Here is a 24,880-nt window from a genome sequence, read left to right as displayed (position 1 = left end):
TGTTCAACATAGGTGGAGAGTAATGCTCCCCACCCCACCGGCCAGCCCAGAATTAAGGTAAGGTCTCAATGACCTGTCTTGTAAAAAAAAAAAAAAAAAACAAGAAACATACTAAGGGGGTCTGCCAAACCCAAATTTCCTAGAATTAATAGTGGCTTTATATATTAAGATGAGCATTCTTCCTACAATCAGGGTAAACCGTTATTCATCATCTAAATATCTTTCCTCCACCTATCATAAGATGGTTACAAAAGCATGCCTGAGTCCGTGTTCACTTTATCTTTGTACATATTGACATAGGCAACTGGAGAGGAAGACATAAGAACCATGTGTTGGAAAAGAGGATTAGAGTATGACCACTCAGTGGGACACACCTAAGTTCAAATTGGGATGACAATAAAATTTATCATCTCAACCTGGACACCTTTTGAGAGTGAAAACAGTCAATTTTAATAACTAACTAGGAAAGCAAGCATAAAACAGAACTGTCCTGGGCAAAAACTGAAACAGTCTAGGTCAAATCTTGGTCTGCCACTTATTAGCAGTGTGAACTTGGAATGTCAGAATCCAAAGAATATTTAAGCTTCAGTTTTTTCCAGCATCTGTAAAACATGAATTTAAAAAATATTTTATATTTTTTGTTAAAATCAAATAAGGCCATCAATTAATAGCCAAATATAATAAATATTTAGCACAGTGAATTATTTAAAGGTCTCAGTGAGTGAGCTGCTGCTGCTGTTGTTATGATAATTACGATCATTACCATTTGCTGCCTAGAGATCCCCCTATCCTCATATGCCAGCTCAGAAGGATAGGGTAGAATTTCTATTTGCAAGTTGTCTTTAATCTCATTGACTGCACCCTAATAGCTGGAGCATTTCCAGATTCAGCCTGCCTGACCAGTCCTCTCATCTATGGCATTGTCCTGTCTTCTCTGGCCAAGGACCAAAGATCTGAAGACTCTTTCCTCGGTCACCCTTTGTTTGGGAGGGAAATAACAAAGGAGAAGAGCTGTCCATGGAGGTTCAGAGCTAAAAAATTGTCGGAGCCTTTTTGAACAAACACTGTCACTTTAGAGCACATATAAATGCTATTAAAAGATGGACATTCTGATAATTTTATATAAAGTTGCTGCCCTTCTATTCCTGGTTTGTTTGTTTTGCAATAAGAATAGTACATTACCTTATGGTAGCCCACTTGAAAATTAGTCAGAAGTAGGGTTGCAGGGGTATGTAAGTTTTATGGTTTCTGATTGATCACAGAGTAGAACCTTGTAAAGGTAACAAACTGATGAGTTAATTTGCTTTTTTTTTAGGAGAGGAGCTGCTCATCCCCTGTAAAGTCCATTTTACTTTCCTGAAGGACTCTCGCAATGAGGTTTGGTGGACCATTGATGGAAAAAAGCCAGACGACACCACCTTTGACATAACTGTTAATGAAAGGTATCCTTGACAAAGGCAAGGGGATGGCTAACCCTTGTCCCTCAACTTAATGCCTTCTGATGTATACTAATCAATGAAGATTAAAATTCTAATTTTTGCCTATCATTAACAAAAATCAGCATGAATTTCAAGTCTTTATTGGCCATATCTCAAAGCAGGATTATTGGACTTGGCAGTCCTCACCCCAGATGCCACCTAATGACCACATCTGTATGATACCCACCTGAAGGTAGATGGGGGGGGCGGTGCATATCCTACATGAATGAAAAGGCCACAATTAGGGGTTGTGGATAGATGAAAGCTTGCCAGCATGGTCCTGTTTTTCTCAAATCTGGAGTCTGGGTCTATGTATTTGTGCTTCAGATAATTGTGTTAGTTTCTTGTCTTGCAGCAAGCATATATTTCCTATCTTCCTCCTCCTCTTTCATAATTATCATAACATATATATTACATTTATAATTGATAATAATTTTTTGATATTGACTATACACATTCATGTTCTTTAAACTTTACTTTTAAAGTAGATGGGATAGTAATCTAGCTCACTCTTAAAATAACAAGCTGGGTCATTTTATTTCTAAAAACGTGACATTTTTTGAAGCGGCTTCAGTTGGCAAGGAGGAAATATGGGTCTTTGAAGACAAAAGAGTCCCCTGTAAATTAAGCATGCAGCTGCAAGACAGCAGCTGGGTGACTGCAACAACTAATAAAAATGAGCAGTTGACTAACTACATGACAAAGTAGTGCTGAGAACTTAAGCCTTATCACCATGTGTAAATAGATCTTAGGCTACTTGAACTTCCAGTTTTTAAAAGGTACTTATTCCCTAGTAGTAAACTCAGACTTTATGCAGAAATTTATTGATCATTTCAGGAATTCTGAGCATTCTGCTTCCTATCTTCCTAATAATAATAAATGAATAGTGAGGAAAGTCACATTGTTTCTCCTTGCTGCTATTGAAACACATTTCTCTGCTCATAGTTGAGCAGTGCAGTTACTTTGGTTAAATCCATCATAGCCCTTTACCAAGTTGTCATGACTGATGGTAAGCCTGATCAGAAGAACCCGGATGTCAGTCAACTGTAGGAGAGAGAATTTTTTTCCCCTTTTGAGCAAAGTAGTTCAAAAGGATTTTAAACCTTCATCTTAGACCCAAAGCAATTGATCTCTGATTTGCTGAGGATTTGACAAAGAAATACAAATCCTCTTTCCCTGAGAAGTTTCTTATTTTCAGAATATAACCGTGAGTTTTCAGCATTTTAACCGAAATGGTCAATCTGTGTTCAAAATCCAAGTTTTGGGAATCCCTGAAATGCATTACCTATTACTATAGGGTAATAATAATAATAGCTTATATAAATATGTATTAAGCATTGTTCTAATTCTTATACATCAACATATTTAATCATCAGAATTCTTGAGTAAGTTAATACATGTAATGCACTATGTTGGCATTGCCACTTTCCTCCTTTTCAAAGGAGGAACTCAGACATGGAAAGATTAGTTACCTCACCCAAAGTATATAATCAGGAAGTGACAAAGCGTAGACCAAAATCCAAAGGGATCCGACCTCAGAAGCTTATGTCTAAACTGATACAGCATTCTGCCTCAGAAGTTTGAGGAAGGGAGACATTTCTCTTTGAAGAGAGGTCCGTAGTATGATGCTAACACTGGGAGTCAATCGAGGTATTGGAATTGGGTGTAGTGTAGATGGTAAAGAGTGGTATTGGAATCGAGATGCTGGTCTTCTTTTGTAACTACTGGATTACAGGCAACACAGCTTATCAGCATCACCCTCATATAGGGGTTCTGTGGGTGTCTACTTGTCTGGTTCCCACACGACCATGGGCTTCAGTCTCACTAATGCTTTGATTTCTTTTCTCCTATTTCTAGCGTAAGTCTGAGTAAAATAGAAGACGAGACAAGAACTCAGCTTTTGAGCATCAAGAAAGTTACTGCTGAGGATCTCAAGCGCAACTATGTCTGTCATGCCAGAAATGCCAAAGGGGAGGTTGACAAATCAGCCAAGGTGAAACAGAAAGGTAATGGATGCATTCAGCGGATGAATCGTGAACTCCAAATGTAACATTGTTGTGAATAAGGAAAAAGGAGAAATTGAGGAGAGAGTTCCAGCACTTAGCACATCCAACACATAACAATGAATTAAAGTTGAATGAAACATCTTGAGAGAAAGTTTCCATCTATGTAAAGATACTCAAAACATAATTTCTTACAATTTTAGTAACTTACTGCCCAAATGTGAGTTTAAAATTCTGTATGATTACGATAATGAAGTATAGTTTTATATGTATACAGTAATGAAAAATAAAATATTTAAAGCTACCAAAGATATAATAAAACTGATAAGAGTCACATATTGTTGGTGAATTGTAAAGACCCTTTTAGAAATCATTGATGACAGAGTTCAAGAGTCATAAAAATGATCATACCACATGACTTAATACTTTTGGAATTTTTGCTGAACAAATAACCTAACAGAAAGGGAATTATGTCCCCATCGATGTACTTAGAAGCATTATCTCTAATAATGAAACCCTATAAATAGCAGTCATCTAATTTTGTGCAAGTAGTTAAGTAAGATAGAAAATATTTATTCTCAAAAACATAATTTTAAAATGTTGATTTTAAACACTATGTATCAATATTCAAGCAGGTTTATAATACACCACTAGCCAGAACTGCTAAAATGAAAGTTACTTAAACTATGACTTAAAATGATGTAAAATGATTTCTATGTTGATATTACTAGATTTTCCTATAATAAATAAAAATTATAAAGCTTTCTAATATGAGCTGTTGCTCCTAAAGCATACTGTGTCTGAAATTCTCTTTGGGTCTCACCCCTAACAAAGAACCCCAGCCAATTAATCTTTTCAAGAATGTCTTTCAGTGATCTGGATAATAATGAGGATGCATTATACATGAAGTCAGGCCATTCAGAATCATTCTGGATCCCAATGTCAGAGCTTATAATGGTTATATCAAAAGCAAAAAAACAAACAAAACAAACACACACAAAAAAACAGTTAGTTCATAACTGTTGCATTTTGCAATGGGATTTAAACCTTTATTAAAGTTGATGGAAAAACAGGCTTCTCGTCAACATTTCATTACTCTTTACAAAGTAAAGAGCAAAGACCTGAAGTGTGTATGCATCTTAAGAAGGCTTAATGGATTGGTTCTGAATAGTTAATTGCTTCTGCTCCTCAGAAGTCAGTGCAGAGAGAAAAGACTGAACTACGTGATATAAGGCAGTATTTCCCAAAGTTAGTTCCTAAGAACATGGCTAAGACCCTTTATCGTACTGCAATTCATTATTTGTGCTATGGACTCAGATAGTCTGTGTTGGAATCCTGTTTTCTATGCATCCTAACTGTGTGACCTTGGGAAAATCACTTAACCTCGCTGAGCTTCAATTCTTTCTATTTAAAGTAGGCAAAATCATACCATTACCTCACAGGATTGTTTTAAAGTACTCAGCACATTTCCTGGCATATATACATATGTACATATTAAATGCTCAATACATGTTAGCTCTTTTAATTATTATCTCCACAAGATTTTCATAGATGTTAGATGACAAAAGGCTTTTATATTCAACTATCATTGACATCTAGGGTAAATAAAAATCAATCAAGTTACTTTAGTTCACAACCCCTTAGAGTCTTTAATATGTTAATATTTGATATGAGTATCTGCAGGGAGTTTTAATATAGTAGGCAGGCTTTTTTTCAAATATATTTGGCTCCATATGCTTTACACATAGTGTTTTGTGCAATTCATCTTCTGAGGCATGTGTTTTGGGAAACAACTATGGAGGATGGCATAAATTAATACCTTATTGTCAGATGGTTAGAATCAAAACAATCAACTAAAATAATGTTTAATCTAGGAGAGATGTGGAAGTCTGTCCACCAGAGCTGCTTGTGTCGCTTTCCTTTCACAGAAGGCTGTGTTCTGAGTGGTTTAACTCACTTGGCAGCAGGAATGTGGAGTGATAAGTGCACCCACTAGACCAGGTGATCTGTGCTGAAATTACATGAATATTACATAGGACCCAGTTGGGTCTCTGTACATCCAGTGGTACCAGCGCTGTTGTGGGTTTGTTTATTTGGATTCTATTCTGGGCTAGTTAATGCTGAGATCATAGGTGATATGTGTCCGCCTTCAAACATTATATGTAGGGGTCCTTCTCTGAATTCTGCATCTGTTGACAAAGCATTCTATGTTCTTCATCAAGAAGATGAAAGAAGGAGGCCCTAGCCTCAGTGAGAAGAGCTCACTGGGACGGACCTTTTGACAGCAGCACGATTTCATCTAGTCAGTTAAAGCAACGTATTAAAGGAGAGGCAGCTAATGTGAACATGATAAACATGCAGTTTTACAAAAGGAGAGTGGTAGGGACTAAGGCAAGGTGTAGGCTGAACTTTATGAGCACCTGCCAAACTTATTTCCAAAGAAGTCACACCATTTTACACTTTCACTAGCAGTGTATGTAAGTTCCAAGTGCTCTACGTCCTCACCAAGCTTTGGAGTTAACACACTTAAAATTTAGCCGTGCTAGTAGATGGGCTCTAGTATCACATTGTTTTTAATGTGCACTACTCAGATGCTAATGATGTTGAGCACTTTTTCATGGACTTACTGACCACTAAGTAATGGTTCTTTTTCTGAGATGCCCATTGCAATTTTTGACCCATTTTGCTGTTGGGTTACTTGTTAGTGGTACAGTATATCTCATACATCTTTTGTCAGATATGACTCATAAACATTTTCACACAGTTTGTGAATGTTTGTTTTGATGAGCGTAATTTTTTAAAGTTTCATGAAATCCATTTAATAAGTTTCTTCTATTATAGCTAGAACTTTCTAGATTTTATATTAACATTCTTTCATTTATAAAGATTCTTCTTTTATACTTAGGCTTATGATCCATTTCAAAAAAAATGGTTTTCCATACAGAAACCAGTTGTTCTAACCTCATATTGAAAATTTTCTCCTTTTTTTATTGAATTGTTTTGACAACATGGCCCCCCCCAAAAAAAAAGACTATGAATGTAGGTCTATTTCTGCATTCCCTTTTCTGTTCTATTCATCTGTTTGTCTATCTTTACTCCAATACTACTTTGTCTTGATTAACAGCTCTAATGTAAGTCATGAAATCAGGGGGTAGGGGATAGCTCAGTGGTAGAGTGCATGCCTGGCATGCATGAGGACCTGGATTCAGTTCCCAGTACTTCCATTAAACAAACAAACAAATAAACTGAATTACCTCCCCCTATAAAAAGGTTAAAAAAAAAAAACACATAAAGCAAGTCATAAAATCAGATACTTTATGTCTGCCCTCTTTTTTTTCTTTTCCAAGATTGATTTGACTCTTTTAGGAACCATATATTTTTTTCATGTGATTTTAGTATCAGCTTGTCAATTTCTAACATCAAAGCCTTGCCTGGATTTGATTGAAATTTTAGCAATATTGAGTTTTTAAATCCATTTACATGATATAGCTCTCAATTTATTTAAGACTAATTGAATATTCTCAGCAATGCTTCTTTTAGTTTTGAGTATACAGGTCTTGCACACATATTGTTAAATTCATCCATAAATATTTTGTTGTTGCTGTTATTATAATGGTATTTTTAAATTTTCATTTTTCCAACTGCTCATTGATAGAAAAGAAACGTGAAATTAAATAATTTATATGTTTTTATTTCAATCCTTTGACTTTTTCAAATTCACAAATTAAATGAGTTTTTTTGTTCTTTCCGTGTTTTAGCATTTTCTATACACTTGATCATGTCACCTATAAATAAACTGACTTTTACTCCTTCCTTTCCAAACTTCATACTTCTGATTTGTTTTTCTGCTCATTGCATTCTTTTGAACCTCCAGTAGCATGATCAGCAGAAATTATGAGAACAGCCGTCTTTGCGTTGTTTCCTGTCTTACTTGGCAATCATTCAGTTTTCACATATTGAATATGATGGGTTTTGTAGGTTTTTGTAGATGACCTTTATCTGCATGAGTGATTAGTCTTTTGTTTTTGGGTTGCTAAGAGTTTTGTTTTTATAGTGAATATCTGTTGAAGTGCGTCAAATTCTTATCCATCGGAAGATCATAACGATCTTTCTCATACTCTGTCAATGTAATGCTTTCCATTGATTTCAAAATGTTGATCCAATCTTTCATTTCTGGGGTAAACCCCCACATCATCATGATTTATTATCCTTTTTATAGCTCTGCTTTATCTCTTTGGTTTTCAATTTTTTCTTCTACAGAATTTACAATATTAATGCTGAACTTACCATCATTTGTCTTGAATTAATTATTGTACATATTTTATGAGAACCTTAAAATGGCGTATTTCCATTTCTTTTTTTCCTTTTTTTGTCTTATTGTTATAATACATTTCAATTTTGCATTTAGTATAAATACTTACAATACATTGGTATTATTTTTGCTTTAAGTAAGTATCTTCTAAATACATTAAGACCTGAGAAAAAAAGGTTTGTCTATTTATTTGCATATTTTCCGCTTCTGTCACTATTCATTCTTGGTAACACTTTAGTCTAAAGAACTATTTAATGTTTCTGATGGTGCACATCTGCTGGTTGAAAATTCTCTCAACTTTATCTTAATTTGAAAATGTCTTATTTTATATTAATTTTTATATTTCAGCACTTTATTAAGAAAGTTTTCACATACATGGAGTATTTGAAAGAATTATATAGTGAATAATCATATACCTCGCCTAGATTCCATCATTTTGCTATCTTTGCTTTGTCCAGTACCTATCCATCTATTCATTCCTCTATGCATACATTAATGCATGTTATTTTTTGATACCTTTAAAGTAGTTACAGCGTTTTTAATTTTAGGATTTTATTTTTCAGTTTTTGAATTTGTAATTCTCCACCAAAATATCTGTATTGATATTTCTTATTTGCTTTTATAATATTCATGGTCTTTTTTTTTTTTAAATTCAACAGGCATATTTATAATGCTCATTTTAAAATATTTTCCTCCTAATTCCATCATCTTTGTCAATTCTGGTTCTGTTTTTATTGGCTGAATTTTTTTCTCATTATGGATCACTTGGTTTTGCTTTTTTTCTGTCTAAATTTTTTTAGTCCTATTCTAGACTTGCGGATATTACACTATTGAGTGTCTGAATTTTATGAGCACCTGTTAATTTTTTTTTCTAGCAGGTAGTTAATATACTTGCATAACAGCTTGCCTTTTCTTGAAGCATCTTGCTCACCTTTCTAGAGTGGGTCCAAAGCAGCCTTTTCTCTAAGGCTAGAGTAGATCTATTTTTAAGACATGTCCTCTCCAGGCTCTCTACTTAATACTTGAGGAGATGAATACAATTTCTTCAGTCTGAGTAGTCTTAACTCAGATGTCTCTCAGCCCTGTGTGTGCTTCTAGAATTGTTCAGTTTCCAGCACTCTAGTAGTCATTTCTTTCCTGGCAGTTTTTCTTTCACTGGTACCTACTCCTTGCCTGCCCTTGTGAAGTGTCACCCTTATATGCAAAGCTTTGTATTTTTCCAAAGACTTGTGAATTTCTAGCACTCTTTGTCTATACAGTTTTCTTCTCTCCAATACCCAGGCCTATAAATTCAATAGTCCTGAACTCTATTTTTAGTCTCCTCCTCTCAGTGTGAGTACTGTGCTTCTTCCGGTTTTCCCCTTCCTGTGCCATCGTTCCAAAAGTGCCTTTAGGCAAAAAGCCAGGGTAATTGTGAGGTTACCTTTTTTGTGTTCTTCCTCTCATAGATCACATTCCTGCATAACCAGTTGTCCAAACTTGAAAAACTATTATTTTAGATGTTATGGAGAGAAGGCTGCCCAGTTCAATTACTGCTCTAAGGCCAGACGCTGAAGCCCAAAATGCACAAGCTTTAACACAGTATGATAGCCAAACAAATCACATCTGCAGGTCAATTCTGTCACAGGTCTCTGATTTACTACCATTTAAACAAAGCATCCTCTTTGTCTGTGATTCAGGAAAATGGTCAACATCACAGTAGTGAAAATTGTCAAGAAGTCCCAACAACTTAACAAAAAATAGTCATAGGTTCTGTGGCAGAGAATACTTGGAAATTAAAGCAGCTGGTATTTGGTTGAGAGTCAGTGGATAGCAAGGCTCCCACTACAGTGATGAAGATGAAGAGCGTAACTTAAGTTTTCAAGGAGAAACACAGCTGTAGACCAGTAACTTAACACAGGGAAAAAGCCTAGAGCTAAGGTCTTGGACTGGTTTAACCAAGGGTGGTTAGCTGGAATTTTGGGGCTTTGAAGCCAGTCATTACTGTAGAATTTCAAAAGAGCTGTAGGGAATTCTAATTCAGGGAGTAACACCAGAGCAAGTGGCTAAATTTAACTCCATCCTGAATCAGATTATCAGTGAGATTCAAGATAGAAGCAGTTTAGGAGTCCAGTTTTGTCAAACTACATCACCCCTTTCTGATTGGAAGCCCTTTGGTCTGGGATTGCATCAGAGTACAATCTTTATGCCAAAATATCAGAGGTTCAAGGTAGGGCAGACAGAAAGTGTGGGGTGAGGGCCACGCTTCCCCTGCATGCCAGCAAAGCTGAATGAGAGCACCTCCTGCATATGATTCAATCTATTTAGAAATTCAGGCTTGTGGATTATTAATCTTAAGAGTTCAGTTAGTTAAATAGCATTAGGGACTTCTTGCTATCATTATGAAGATGGCGCAACAAAATACAATCTGTATATGACACAAGTAAGTGTATGACACAAACAAAATTATAAAGCCCCACTAGAAATAAAATAGCCAGTAGTAAAATGAATGTGGCAGAGGGAAAGTTATGAGTGCAACTGATCTCTTGATCATTAAGCAAAGTTAACTATTGATATTTTAAAAAAATCCATTTCAGGTAAGTGCATCCACTGATCTCTTTTTTTTTTCCTCCCTGTTACAAAATGTTCCCCCAGAGGGACCAACATAACTGAGCGAATCATGAAGATGACAGTGGGAATTACCCCACTGTGTTGTTAACATAGCATGTACTCGGAAATACCAAGGACACAGCAATTTTCATGCCAGCTACTCACATTGATCTCAGTAAATTCTCATCAACTGCACTTACATAGCTTCTGGCATCTTATGATGGGAGTTTTCTTATTTTCAAAAACCGCTGTTCACAGGACAAGTAAAAGAGTACCTGGTAATAATTCTGCGCTGCTGAGTCCCGGTCTAACTCTGCAGCAGGATTAGTGTCCTGAGTGTAGGATAATGAACTCGAAGCACAATGATTTTGTCTTTAATTAGAGAACTTCAGGGTCTGCTCCAGGCTGCTTACCATTTTCCCCTTAGGATAGCTATCTGTTTTAAAGGGATTTCTCCACTCGTATAGGATCAATAATTGAACTTCATGGTAGTATTGTGCAAAGATCTCTGAACTTTGGAGTCAGGGAGCCTCGATAACAATCTCATCTTTGAAGGAAATTATTCTATGCCTTATCTCGGCAAACACTTACCCCTTGCAATGTTCAAGTGTTCAAAGAGGCCTTTTCTCACCACCCTACCTGACACAACTCTCCTCCTTCAACCCCTCCCCTCAGTCGCCTCCATCACATTATTTTCTTTATAGCACTGATCACTCTCTAAAGTTAACTTACTTATTTACTTTCTTATTCACTTCCTTTCATTAGAACATTAGCTCTAAGGGGGCAGAGACCATTTCTGTCTTACCTGCCATTATAACCTCGACAGCTTCTAGCAAGTAGTAGATGTCAATGAGTAATTGTCCAATCAACTGATAGTTTTAGCCACTCTTGCTTCAGATCCAGTAAATATTTTGTTCCTTTTTCAAACTCATAAGTTTCAGTATCACAAGCTGATAAATCAGCCAAATGAAGTTACTAATACATTAGTATTACTAGATTTATTTTAAATATCCCTGAAGTGTCCAGGGTTATATCCAGAAATGTCCATTCAGATCCTAGAAGTTCTAAGGATAGGATGGGCGAAGCAGTCTCTACCTGGAAGACTAAATGCACAGTTGAACGGGGAGTGAGAGCGGAGAAGCAGGCTTACAGACAAACTACAACATGATAAGAATGTTGTAGAAGAATTATAAACAAAAGGAAGTGGGAATTTCTGTCAGTCAGATGTCATGTTGCAGGGAAAGTGTATTCCAAGGAAGCTCATAAAAACAGTAACATTTGATCACGATCTTAAAAACTGAAGAATGAGCAAGGACTATACCAGCCAGAAGTCTCAGCATGAGCAAAGGCACAAAGTTAGATCCTCTTATGTTTCTGAGGAAAGGACAGTGGCCAATGAGGCAGGTCGTTGGTGGTTTGATTGTGACAGACCTAGTTTACAGAGTTAATATCTAGTTTTTACGTAATTGATAATTACCTCACTTGACTTGATAATTTCAAATAAATGGATAAGGGGCTTACCACAAAAAAAATAAGCGGATATTGTGGAAATCTGTCCATATCTGGCTATTACAAGTCAGCCTTTAGAATTTGTAGACCTTAGAGAATCTTCAAACAATACTCAACATTTGGTGGATATCCTCATTTTCTGCTCAATAATAATATTTTTGAGGCCTATTGGCAAATATAAAGAAAAGGGAATTAAATTTCTCCATGTGGTGCTGGACAAGAGGAAGAAATTAAGACTGATGGAATCACATAAAAATTTTGGCTCCATCTTAACTTCTCCAACAATTAAAATTCTACAAATAGCATAAGCTGGTCCACGTAAGAGATAGACAAATGGAGTTAACACATTTCAAAAATATTTTTGAAGGGATTCAGGTATCAGACTGTAAGTTGAATTGGATGACCTTTTTTTTTTTAACTTTTTTAATGATTTATAATCATTTTACAATGTTGTGTCAAATTCCAGTGTAGAGCACAATTTTTCAGTTATACATGAACATATATATATTCATTGTCACATTTTTTTCTCTGTGAGCTACCATAAGATCTTGTATATATTTCCCTGTGCTATACAGTATAATCTTGTTTATCTATTCTACAATTTTGAAATCCCAGTCTATCCCTTCCCACCCTCTGCCCCTTTGGCAACCACAAGTTTGTATTCTATGTCTATGAGTCTATTTCTGTTTTGTATTTATGCCTTGTTTGTTTGTTTGTTTGTTTGTTTAGATTCCACATGTGAGCGATCTCATATGGTATTTTTCTTTCTCTTTCTGGCTTACTTCACTTAGAATGACATTCTCCAGGAGCATCCGTGTTGCTGCAAGGGATGACCTTATAAATCCTTTACCATGCTAATATTTTGTTTTAATTTGTATATCATCAAAGTCTATTCAAATCACCTAATAGTTAAAAATACCTTCTGTGCCAGTTTCTGGAAACAAAAAGATAAATTTGCCACAGTCTAGCATTAAAATGTAGTGCTTAACCCCTACTATGTTATCTCTGCTTGTTCACACATAGAAGTCAGGTTCACAGCTATTTGCAGGGTAATGGGTCACCGTGATCACTGCATGGAAATCAGTTGTTTCTTTGTTGTTTACTCCAATGATAGCTCCAAGATACACAGTGGAACTGGCGTGTGGTTTTGGAGCCACGGTCCTGTTGGTAGTGATTCTCATTGTGGTTTACCATGTGTACTGGCTGGAGATGGTCCTGTTTTACCGGGCTCATTTTGGAACGGATGAAACTATTTTAGGTGAGTAATGCAATTTTGATGTAAATCTCTTCTACTGTCATCTTTAGAAAACACGTTGGCTTAATGAAATCTAGATTAACTGGAAGATTTAATTAGATGACCTTTGGTTTTAGTCATTACTATTGAAAAGCATTCTAATGCATATTATTCTGCTTTCTTGGGTCAATATGTGATTTAGTCTATTCTAGTTCTATTCATATAGAAATACAATGCAAGCCACATATGTAATTTTAAATTTTCTAGTGGTTACATAAGTAAAAGCAAAAAGGAAGTGAAGATCATTTTAATAATATATCTTATTTAATTCAATATATAAAAATACTATTATTTTCGCTTGTAATTAATAATTTAATAGAGGTATTTTAGGCTTATTGTTGGTACTAAAAATTATTCAAAATTCAGTATATATTACATTTCGTACTTATAGTGTATCTCAGTTCAGACCAGCTGCATTTCAAGTGCTCAGTAGCCGCTCGTGGTCTGTGGCTAATGTACTGGCCAGTGCAGGGCCATACCCTGTACTCACGGGTGGTCTATGTACCAGAAACATCATATGGGAGCTTATTAAAGGAGAATCTGAAGCCTAACTCCTATCAGAAGCTACATTTTAACAATATTCCCAAGTGATCCTTGTGCACATTGAACCTTAAGAAGCAATATTCTAGTGTATATGTGCCTGGTGACAAGAATGAAACATTGAAACATACAGTTTCTTACATGCATCCCATAATGATTCTCACTGAGCAGGTTTGTGGAAGAGACACAGAACCTGTATTCTTAATGAGAGGTGATTTTTATAGTTAGACAACTTTGGGAAAGATTGGTTTATTGAATCTAAGTGTATTTTATATTGTAGATGTTTTTAGGTATAAATAATTTAGACAGTTTCTCAAGGTTTTGCTCAATTTATAATTCTAATATCTACACACAAGGACAGGAACTAGAAATTTTCTGCAAGATATTATGACTATGATTGACTAACTATTTGCTTCCCGATTGTATTAATTCATAGTTGAATGAGCCAAACCTCACTCATCCTCCACTACAAAATCTGAGCTCGGTGACATGAGAACAAAAACACCTCAGATAAACATTGTGATTGCACCTTAAAATAGTCATTTTGCCTGGAGATCTGTCACAAGTGGGAAATCACACTGAAATCTGTCAGCTAATTCATATATGTAAAAAATGAAAATGTCTAATATTCAAGAGTTAGATTTAAGGGAAAATGCAATACTATTGAGAAACATTCCTAATTTATATTGGGTCTGTGTTTTGTGGTTTTTGTTTTTGTTTTGCTAGATGGGAAGGAATATGATATTTATGTGTCCTATGCAAGGAATGCTGAAGAAGAAGAATTTGTATTACTGACCCTCCGTGGAGTTTTGGAGAATGAATTTGGATACAAGCTGTGCATCTTTGACCGAGACAGTCTGCCTGGGGGAAGTAGGTATTATCAGATGAGGACAAGTGATGCTACCCTGAAAGCCAGAGGAGATTCTTAGCTTTGGGTCACATATGAGAGTCATGGCTCTGCTTTATGTTGGCATCTTTGGACATTTGTCCAGTTCTTTGATGCAACAGACAGAGACTCTCTAGGAATAAATCTACATTGTAAGATGCAGACTATTCAACTGCAGTTTATGGTATTAAAATATTTTCCCTTGTAAGCTTTTAAAAACTCGATGTTATAAAACTGTAGATTCACAGTGGATTAGAGCTCTGTTAAATGCTATAGCTTTAAGCATCCTTTTTGACTCACATTTAGATTTTTAGAACGTTTAGCTTATCTGCATTAATTTGCCTACAATATTTTACAAAGACTGGGTTGAAACAAAACACTTTTTATAAAGACTCAGGTTTACTCAGTTTTACTGAAAATGAGGTGTAGAAGAGAATGCATGGAATCCTTTTTTAATATTACTTACTGGTAATAATTAGAACATTTCCCTTTGGCATTTCCTAATTTCCTTTTCTTCACTTTTGTTTTCTAGCAAACCAGTGCTACTCAAATTCCCTCTTTGCTTGAATCTATCCTTCCTTTCTATCAGCTTATACATTTGAGATAAGTTTAAAATTTTACAAAGGCCAGTATACTCTAATAGTTTAAAATGAATATTGAATTGCTGAATGTTTTAAAATAAAAGTACACCTCTATTTTTCAGGTCCACACAGTAACACCTAAAATGATCGCAAATATTGAATCTGTTTTATAAATACATAATAGCACTTTTAAACCCATTGTTAAATTCCGTACAGTTAAAATACGTGTAATGTCTCTAATATTCACAAGGAACTAATTTATTTTCTTCCTCTAAAATCCCGTTTAAATTAATCGCTTAATTTTTTTTTGAATGTTATATTGAGAATTGAGATAGTTAATGTCGATTCTTTGAATTAACTGGATCACTTTATGTCCCCATGCATCACCAAAAATCCATCATGCTTATGTTCTACAAAGGAAATCTTCAGGATGATTTTGCCAGAAAAATGATGACTTGACTATACAGTTGAAGGCTAAATTCATTTTATGACTTAATATCCTAAATGATTTATTCATCCATTTAGTCATTCATTCAGCCATTCAACAAATATTGATCTACTATGTGAAAAGTTATATAAAGATATACAGTATAACAGCAGTAGAGGTTGATAGCTCTTTGAAGAATTATAGTTCTACATAATCACTCTTGCATCTTGCTTCTGATGGTCGATCCTTGTGATCTTTTGGATTCTCCCTACTGCTCTCACTCAGTCCTCTTTGCCTCTGGGTCTCTTTCCCTGCTTACACATGATCAACCTCCAGCAACACTGCTTGGAGTAGACAATTACTTATTCCTGGATTCAACTCCAGACTGCACATGCTGTTTTAATTGCAAGTCTTTCCCCACTGCCTCTACACCTGTGAAGATTAAGAGGCAAAATGACCACCTAGGGGTAGGCCATGAAGTAGCTTTCCACAACGCTAGTGCCTTCCCTGGAGCTGGCTTCTCTCTGACCCCCAGGTGAAGGATTATACAGTCCTTGATGAGCAACCTCAAGGAGATGGATTATCCCCAAGAATTTACTGACAGGAACTAATCAGAGCCCTTGACAACAGCATAAAATTACACTGCATTTCCATTTTCCTTGTTTTTTTTTCTTCTTATTTTTGACCTGAAGAAAGCATTTGCTTGTTAGCGAAGGCACACACATCAGCTAGCAGCTGCCGAAACACATGGCTTCACAGTAATGGTAGGAGTTTAAGGAGAAAGATCCAGGGACTAATTTAGGCTCCAGAGGAGAGAGCAGAATAGAAAGCTGAGCTGCGATTGTGATGCCAGCCAAAATGCCATTCAATTGGCTAAATTTTCTAAAGTTCCTGTTCCAATGAAATAGTGATACTAGTCTGGGTTTAGGGAGTGTCTGGCAATACAGGGGGACTTTCAGAAAATGAAGGGTCTTACTCTTGTGGTTCTGTGTTAATGGAGAATGAATTTCTATGACTTTGACTCTATAATGTTTATATTTTTGAATGTTCACTAGCCATAGAGAGTTGATATATGGGTATTTTTGGGGAGAAAGGGCCCAGGAGCTGATTTTGCTGGGTCACAACATGCCACATAGTTTGAAGAAATTGATTTCAGTACAACCCATTTATTCTTCATGTCCCAAATAATGCTTTTGAAGATCAAGGTCATAGAAATACATTTTGGCTTTATGGCTGTTTGGAATTCTTTGTGGGTTGGAATATGTGCATATAGTTTCTCTTCTCCCTGAAGAGAGTGGCATTTTGTGAACAGAGTGATCGGGTCGAAGGATTAAGTGTTCTTGGTGAAAACTTTCACCTCCATCCTCAGGCTGCTACCCTAATTTCCTTTCACTTGCTGCTCAAGCCACATACTTTTGGGGAGTTCCTGGCCGACATTAATCCCCATGGTGTTTTCTTTCCCAGTTGTCACAGATGAGACCTTGAGCTTCATTCAGAAAAGCAGACGCCTCCTGGTTGTCCTAAGCCCCAACTACGTGCTCCAGGGAACCCAAGCCCTCCTGGAGCTCAAGGCTGGCCTAGAAAACATGGCCTCTCGGGGCAACATCAACGTCATTTTAGTACAGTACAAGGCTGTGAAGGAGATGAAGGTGAAGGAGCTGAAGAGGGCTAAGACGGTGCTCACGGTCATTAAATGGAAAGGGGAGAAATCAAAGTATCCGCAGGGCAGGTTCTGGAAGCAGCTGCAGGTGGCCATGCCAGTGAAGAAAAGCTCCAGGTGGTCTAGAAGTGGCGAGCAGGGTCTCTCCTATTCATCCTTGAAAAATGTATGAAAGGGCCAATGAAAGGAGTAAAAAGATCTAAGGGTACTCCAGGAAGGAAGAGTTCACCTTTCTTTATTCCCCAATTCATTGTTTCATGGACAGAAAAACAATTTATGGACACCTCCCCGTGGAGATAAGTTCAGGGTGACTGTGTGACTGGCTGTTGCACTTCCTCAGGCAATACCAAGGTTAGAAATGACAGTGCCACCTTCCGTCACCAGCATCTGATGTCACTAGGTTCACTACGTTCTTTGCAAACAAAGACTTGGCTGATGCGAATTTCCCCAGCATCCTCCATTCCTGGTCCTGTGTGTCTCTATTCCCTCTCTCTTTTAATAATCTTAACATTACGAGGCAGCCTTCTGCTGTGGATTTAAAGACTTCTTAAAGATAAGTCGTTAACAGGGTCACCATGAGCTTCCAGGTAGAGTTTTCTCTCTCTTTTATTTTTTACTCATCCATTAAAAAGATAATCCGGGCCTAAATGTATTTTAGCTAAGGATAATGAGCTCTTTTGCTCATTCTGCTGTGCATGCAGCATCACAGCAAGACTGACACCCACTTGGAGCAATACAAAGCACTGGAACTGAAAATGTTTCTTATAATTGGTTTAAAGGGCTTGCCTGCATTGTCTCCTACTATGCTCCCCCGCTGGGTGCCCTCTTATCTCAGGTAATTGATGTCATATCTGTCAACTTGAAAAATATATCCTGGTTTTTTATTACAGTAAACTCCTGATAGTCCATACGTTGACCCCATATTGATCACTCCATCTCCCTGTCTACTGCACCTTGTGTCAGTCATTCAGAGTCTGCAGGTGGCTCCACACTTGGTTAAGTCTGATAGGAAGCTTCTCTTAATGGTGCTAAAAGCAAGTAGAATAACAGCAAAATGCTTTTAGGGTATTTTCTGGCTTGTGAAAACAGCACAGAACAGAGTGTTTGTCAATTTGTCTTTTAATCTTAGCCTTGCGAATGTGAATATTAGGAAGGTAATTTCTCCTCACTTTTTTCTCTCTCCCAATTGTAAAGTGTGACAGACTCTGACCTTGAGAGTTGCTTTTAGCATTAATATTTTAAGAGCATTAACTGGACCCCCAAGTATTTTTCATATGTTATTCACTGGTACAGTTAATAGACTCACTCCAAACAAAGTCAGTGTGAAAAGTCATTGTCAATGAAATTTGTTTTAGTTTGTTTTAAGTAAACTGTTACTGTTCTTAAGACTTGGAAAAGTGAAAACTAAGTCTAGAGTTTACAGAGTGGTGATTATCTATATGTTAAATATAGATTTTTAAATATATATGTATATACACACAAGAATTATATATATGTATATATATTGCACATATACATGAATTACATATATACATATATACTTGAATTGTATATATAAATATATATACACACACATATACATACACATATATACATATATCTTCAAATAGTCATTGGCACAATATCACAAAGTAATGGAACTTTTATCCAGTTTTTAAATTATGTTCTTTACTGTAACACTTTTGTGTCAGTGTTTTCTGTACATTAATAATTGTGAATTTACAGCTAACGAAGTGTTAGTTGTTGTTAGTTCTCGCCTTCCCTGAATTAGTATAAATAACTTACTACTGCCACAGTTGATCTGGGTGCAGTGGAATCCATTGCACACAGCACTTCCATGGTCACTGCTAAGCAATAGCCAGTCCTCTGGCATTAACTTATCGTCTACTATGTAACAAACACACACACTTAGAAACTAAGCTATGTTAATGTTTGTACTCAGCTACTAGAGAGGTAAATCTTTATTTGGATTGATAAGCAATAAAGGAAAAGAAAATAAAAATACCTATTAATCAGCCTTGATATCCTATGAAACACAATAATTCATAATTTAAGGAAACCCTTAAATTAGTAATATGAATGTTGATAAGCAATTCTAAAACTACCTCCTATATTTCAGTGTCCTTTGGAGGTATTAACGTCTATATAATAAATCATTTTTCTATAGAGGAGTTATTGATTATTTTAAATTTAAAAAAAACTTCATGAATCATTGACCATAAAACTATGGTATAAAGTTACTCTTGGATCCAAATTTTTTAGCCTTATTAATGCTTTTTGTTATTACAAACTACAATTACTCCTCCTTTTAACCTTTGACTCACAAGACCAGAGGAGAGCTGACTCCAGATAAGCTTTGAATATCAATTCTAGCATGAACTTCAGGTAAATGGGGGACAGTCCCATCACGAAGGGGCCAGCCATTCTATTGCCAATGCTGCATTCTTTTTGCACTTTTGAATTTCATATTTACCCCAAGTGCTGTTTGGTATCCCTAGAAATTTCTTGATACTTCTTGTCTATTTATATTCCTGTCTTTGGTACTGAACTTTTCCAAATGCTTAAATCTAAAGCAATTCAAATCTAAATGATGTCTTATCCTAAGAGAATTTTGTTTCAAGATTTTTTGTTAATGTCTCAGAAGATGCCTAATACAGAATATTTGAGGGAAATAGAGAAATATAATATGGAGAGCAAGAAGAAATTGCTCTCTGATGTTAAAAAAAGAAGTACCTAATGTTAAAAAAAAAAAAACCTTAATGGTTTTAGGTATATGATATGAAGACCTTCTGCACCCAAATTAACAACAACAACAACAAAAAAAAAAACATGATATGTAGAGTGTCTAATTACACAATCATATAAAATTATTTAATTCTTTTCTGCATTGTAATTTAGATGATCCATAGGATTCTAATAAACAAACACTCCACTGTATTGGGAAACAAAAGCATCACTCCATTGTTAATTATCTATTTTCTTTCCATAGGTTTAATATTTTAAGATTATCTTTTTTAATTTTATTCATAAACTTTTGTATTTTCCATTTTCCCTTTAATTTGTAAATTTGTTTATTTTGAAAATAAATCATTTATTTTCAGCTTTGAATTTTATTTTGTGCATGTTTTTTGTCTTTATTTTCATGTTTGGGCATAGGAAATGATAATAAAAAGAATTAATGATACACTTAGAAAAAGAAATGTTATAAGGGACATTCATGTTCTCTTTCTGAGGAAATTCTTAGAAAGCTGGCAACTTCATCTCCAGAACATTTTCTTTACATGTGAGTTAAAGAGTTAAGTAAAATAGATTGATCTAGCATACCAAGTGTGTGTGTGTGTGTGTGTGTGTGTGTGTGTAGAGAAAGAGAGAAAGAATAACAAAGAGGCAGAGAGGAAGAATGAGAGAGAGGAGAGAGTTTCAAAATAAAGACACAAGCCTATTCTGTTTTGTTCAACTTGGAACTTGAGTAGCTTACAGGAATCGTTTACCATATATAGGTTTTAATACAACCCTAAGGCAGTTGCTTCAGAATGAGATCAATTAACTAATGTCTTGCCTTTAGTTAATAGATGATCATTTGAATCAAAGATACATTTCTTTCACAAATTTCAAACAAAGCAGTGATAAATATTTGGAAAGGCATTTTCTTTTGAGTTAATATTAAGCCCATAGTAACAGGAAAGTCTTACTTTAAAAAAAAAAATCTCAAGTACTCATTTATTCCAAGAATATTTATTGGATCCCTGTAACTGGGCTGGTTAGCTTAGTAAAAATTTTCCTACTGAAGAACTATCCTGTTTCAAATCAGTCTCTAAAGAGAAGGATTAGGATCAATGGATGAAAGTTATAAGAAAATTTCTACTCATTCAGGAAACAACTTTAGAGTTGAACAATAATGTATTTCACTATCTTTGGCGATATTAGGCGCCCTGATACTAGAGGTGTACAAGCAGAGACCTGCTGGATCTTACTGAGGTTTTGTTAAGGGGTGTTTTGCATTTTGGATAAATGACGCTGAGCCTGAAGTTGCTTCCAGCTTTGAAAACATTAAATGATCTCCTAGAATATAGTGGTGACTATTTTCACTATCAGCAGGTTTCAATATCAGTAGTTTGGGTATCATGGCCACCTAGCTGTTACTGACCTTTTTAAAACTCTCAATATATTTTTTCAGTCATTTACTGAGGTCACCAGATCTTTGACACAAGTAAATTTATAGTATGAAAGAAGAGATACATTCAGCAACTGGGTTATTTCTGTTTCTACCCAAGGGAGATGGCTTATCTTTAGCAATGGGCTAATAGATTAAGTATTCAAGTAGTATTTTATCCATATTTATTTTAAGCTGAATAGGCAGAATTTGAAAACTTACTGTTCTCTTATAAACCCACATTTTAAGGTGATTCTCTAATGTTACTTTTAGGAATTGATTCAATCAACATTAGTCCATGCATTAGTTTAATATTGTGTTCACTAAACATTGAATAATAATTTAATCAAAGTGATCAGTTCAAATGTGTACCATGTGCTAGACATTAACATATAGTTATCGCTAAACTGTCTAACAATCCTACAAGTTTGCTCTCATTATATGCATTTTATAGGTAAATGAACTCAGACTTTTAAAGATATTAAAATAAATGATTGTATTAAATAAGATAAATGGAGAAACCATTCAAATGTTTGAATTCAGATTCATCTTCCAAATTAGGCGCCCCCATTTTTTTTTAACTGTACTTCAAGTTTTGAGAGAGGCTGAGAGAGAGGCTTGCTCCTCCTTCATACACCAATAACCCAGCCAAAGAACAGAAGTACAGCTTTAGCTTTCTTCTGGTTTTCTTTCTACTCCCTAGTGAATGCCAAGGCGATTATGACTTCTACAGGCAGGTGTATTATGGAGTATTGAAGAGTTCTTGATCAGAAAATTTAACTTCAAAACCAATTTCATACCACTCAAGAAAACTGGCCTTATCGATCTATAACCACACTTCATTTTTTAAGCCAAATTGAATAAACAACCTAGTTTACAACTTCCTGTCCAAATAATCTTCAGCATTAAAAACAATAATTCACATCTTCAAATATAAAGTTTTGACAATATGGAAGATACTAAAATATGCCACGAAGGAAATAGCTTCCTTCGGAGTATTATGCGAAATCCCTAGGTATAGCCCAGCCTCATCTGAGAAGCATCTCCTGTATCCATTCCTCGATGTCTGGAATTCCACTCTTCATGTTTGCTTTTTTTTTTTTTTTTTATTATTACCCTCTTTCAAATGCAAATCCTACGCTTTCAGGGTGGGGTACCAAAATTTAAAACAATTTTTATAAGCACCAGGATCTAAAGACAATTTTCTTTAGAAAATCTAGGACAGTGTTTTATTTTCAACAATGGTATTCCCATTGGAGAGAACAGACATTTTCCCAAAGTGACCATTTTGAAGTGAGACAAGCACACACATGCCACACGCACAATGTAAGTGCACAAGTTTTTTGTTTTTCTTGAAAAACTATCCATTTTATTTTAAGGTTATATTGTATTTATCCTGTGATGAGAAACAGTAGACTTCTACTCTCACATTCTCAGATTGACGAAAGGCATCTATCTACATGAGATTCTGAGTAGAACCAGAGAGGACAAAGGAGTTACCAAAACACACACACACATAGGCACACACAGACTTTGAAGATGAGTGGAAATTTAGATGTATCTTTTAAGATTGAAACGAAAATTATCTAAAATACTTTGTGTTCTTGATAGACCCAGTCAAGAGTTCTTAAGCATTAACATGTCTCTTTTGACTACCTTCAAATTCATGTGAAATTCAAAAACTGAAAAGAACGAATCTGGTAAGGAGCACATCTTCTTCATTCCCTGTCAAATTCATGATCCAATTCCCTGCAGACTTTCAGCTTGTCTTCACAGGCTGCGAAGCTTCTCAGTCAGTGTTTCGCCCCTGGCCTCAAAAGCTTAGGTACTCAAATTCATGGTCTGTCTGCAGCATGTTTTCCCTGTTGTCACTGAGGGCTATTTATACATTTGGAATTCCTTTTCTTCAGAAAAATCACATTATTTAAGCTCTAAATATCACAGTGAGTTAAGCACTGCGTTTATCTCAAGAACTTTCCACTGGGTTCCATTCAAATTTACCTCAATAATCATTAGAATTGAATGCTTGGTGAAAAGTCTTAAATAATTGACTGATTCTTACCCACTGTCATTTTTGTTGCCCCTTTAATTGATTTTCAGACCAATTCTTCACACACACACACACACACACACACCATGTGCATACATAAATAAAAAGAATTTTGGTTGACAACATGATCAATACTATGAACTGTCTGATGAGTCCAAAAATTTTAAATATCAAGAGATATAACTATGTGACTCTTAGGAAGTAGTAATTCCCTATTGATCTTTGCTGATTAGACTGTCTGGAGCATTCTGTTCAGTCCTGTTCAGGATACCACTCTTAGGAGACACATATATAAACTGAAAATTTATAATTTTGTAATATAAAATTCAGAAAAAAAAATATAAAAGTGGAGAAGAGACTTCATACCAGGTCATATGGAGAATAAGATAAAAATCCTGAAGTTCTTTAATCTGGTGATGAGAAAAAAATACGAGATCACAATAATAGTGAAATAGTTCAGATATTTAAAGATGTTACATATAAGATCACCAAATAAAAGTGGAAGTAAAGAACATTTGAAAACAAGAAATTATTTACCAACTGAGCTGAAATGAGCTGCTTTTAGAGGTGGTTAGTTCCTCACCCTTGAAAGCAGCGAATACTTAGCAACCATTGGAAAGAGTGGTGTAGGTGATACTCTTAACTGGGTGGATTATTTCAAATATAGATCCTATATCCCGAAGTATTATTCATTGCCTGTCCTTTGTAGGATGGACAATGGTGAACTGAAGCTTATAATATAAGTTTTCACTAGGCATTGTCCTATCTTTCCATTTTCCTGTAGATACAGTGGAAGCAGTTTTTGACTTCATTCAGAGGAGCCGGAGGATGATTGTTGTTCTGAGCCCAGACTATGTGACAGAAAAGAGCATCAGCATGCTGGAGTTCAAACTGGGTGTCATGTGCCAGAACTCCATCGCCACCAAGCTCATTGTGGTTGAGTACCGACCCCTTGAGCATCCGCACCCAGGCATCCTGCAGCTGAAGGAGTCTGTTTCTTTTGTGAGCTGGAAAGGAGAAAAATCCAAACACTCTGGCTCTAAATTCTGGAAGGCCTTGCGGTTGGCTCTTCCCCTGAGAAGTCTGAGTGCCAGCTCTGGCTGGAATGAGAGCTGCTCTTCCCAGTCTGACATCAGTATGGACCATGTTCAAAGAAGGAGAAGCCGTTTGAAAGAGCCCCCAGAACTCCAGGGCTCAGGAAGGGCCGCAGCTGCCTCTCCAGCCCCGGACACAATGTCCAGGCACAAAGGGAAGCCTTCTGCAGCCTGTCGCTGCTGTGTCACCTACTGTGAAGGAGAGAGTCACCTTAGGAGCAAGAGCCGGGCAGAGAGTCACACCCAGCCCCAGTGGGAGACACACCTCTGTAAGCCTGTTCCCCAAGAGCCAGAAACTCAATGG

General features: G+C 36.0%; 1 protein-coding gene across 2 annotated transcripts in view; it reads left to right on the top strand.

The window, feature by feature from the left end:
- Positions 1-20,392, top strand: part of IL1RAP (interleukin 1 receptor accessory protein) — a 116,135-nt gene extending 95,743 nt beyond the window's left edge. For both annotated transcript variants that reach the window (XM_045519789.2, XM_010959255.3), the window contains 5 exons: positions 1,316-1,442; positions 3,336-3,484; positions 13,006-13,149; positions 14,452-14,595; positions 17,084-20,392. In XM_045519789.2, coding sequence (XP_045375745.1) covers positions 1,316-1,442; positions 3,336-3,484; positions 13,006-13,149; positions 14,452-14,595; positions 17,084-17,451 — 932 coding nt within the window. In that variant the 3' untranslated portion in view covers positions 17,452-20,392. The remainder of the gene's footprint in view (positions 1-1,315; positions 1,443-3,335; positions 3,485-13,005; positions 13,150-14,451; positions 14,596-17,083) is intronic.
- Positions 20,393-24,880: the final 4,488 nt, after the last annotated feature.

The sequence above is a fragment of the Camelus bactrianus genome, chromosome 1, assembly GCF_048773025.1.
Source record: "Camelus bactrianus isolate YW-2024 breed Bactrian camel chromosome 1, ASM4877302v1, whole genome shotgun sequence".
Taxonomy (NCBI): Eukaryota; Metazoa; Chordata; class Mammalia; order Artiodactyla; family Camelidae; genus Camelus; species Camelus bactrianus.
Note: the sequence above shows the minus strand (reverse complement) of the source record. Positions and strands in the feature narration are given on the sequence as shown.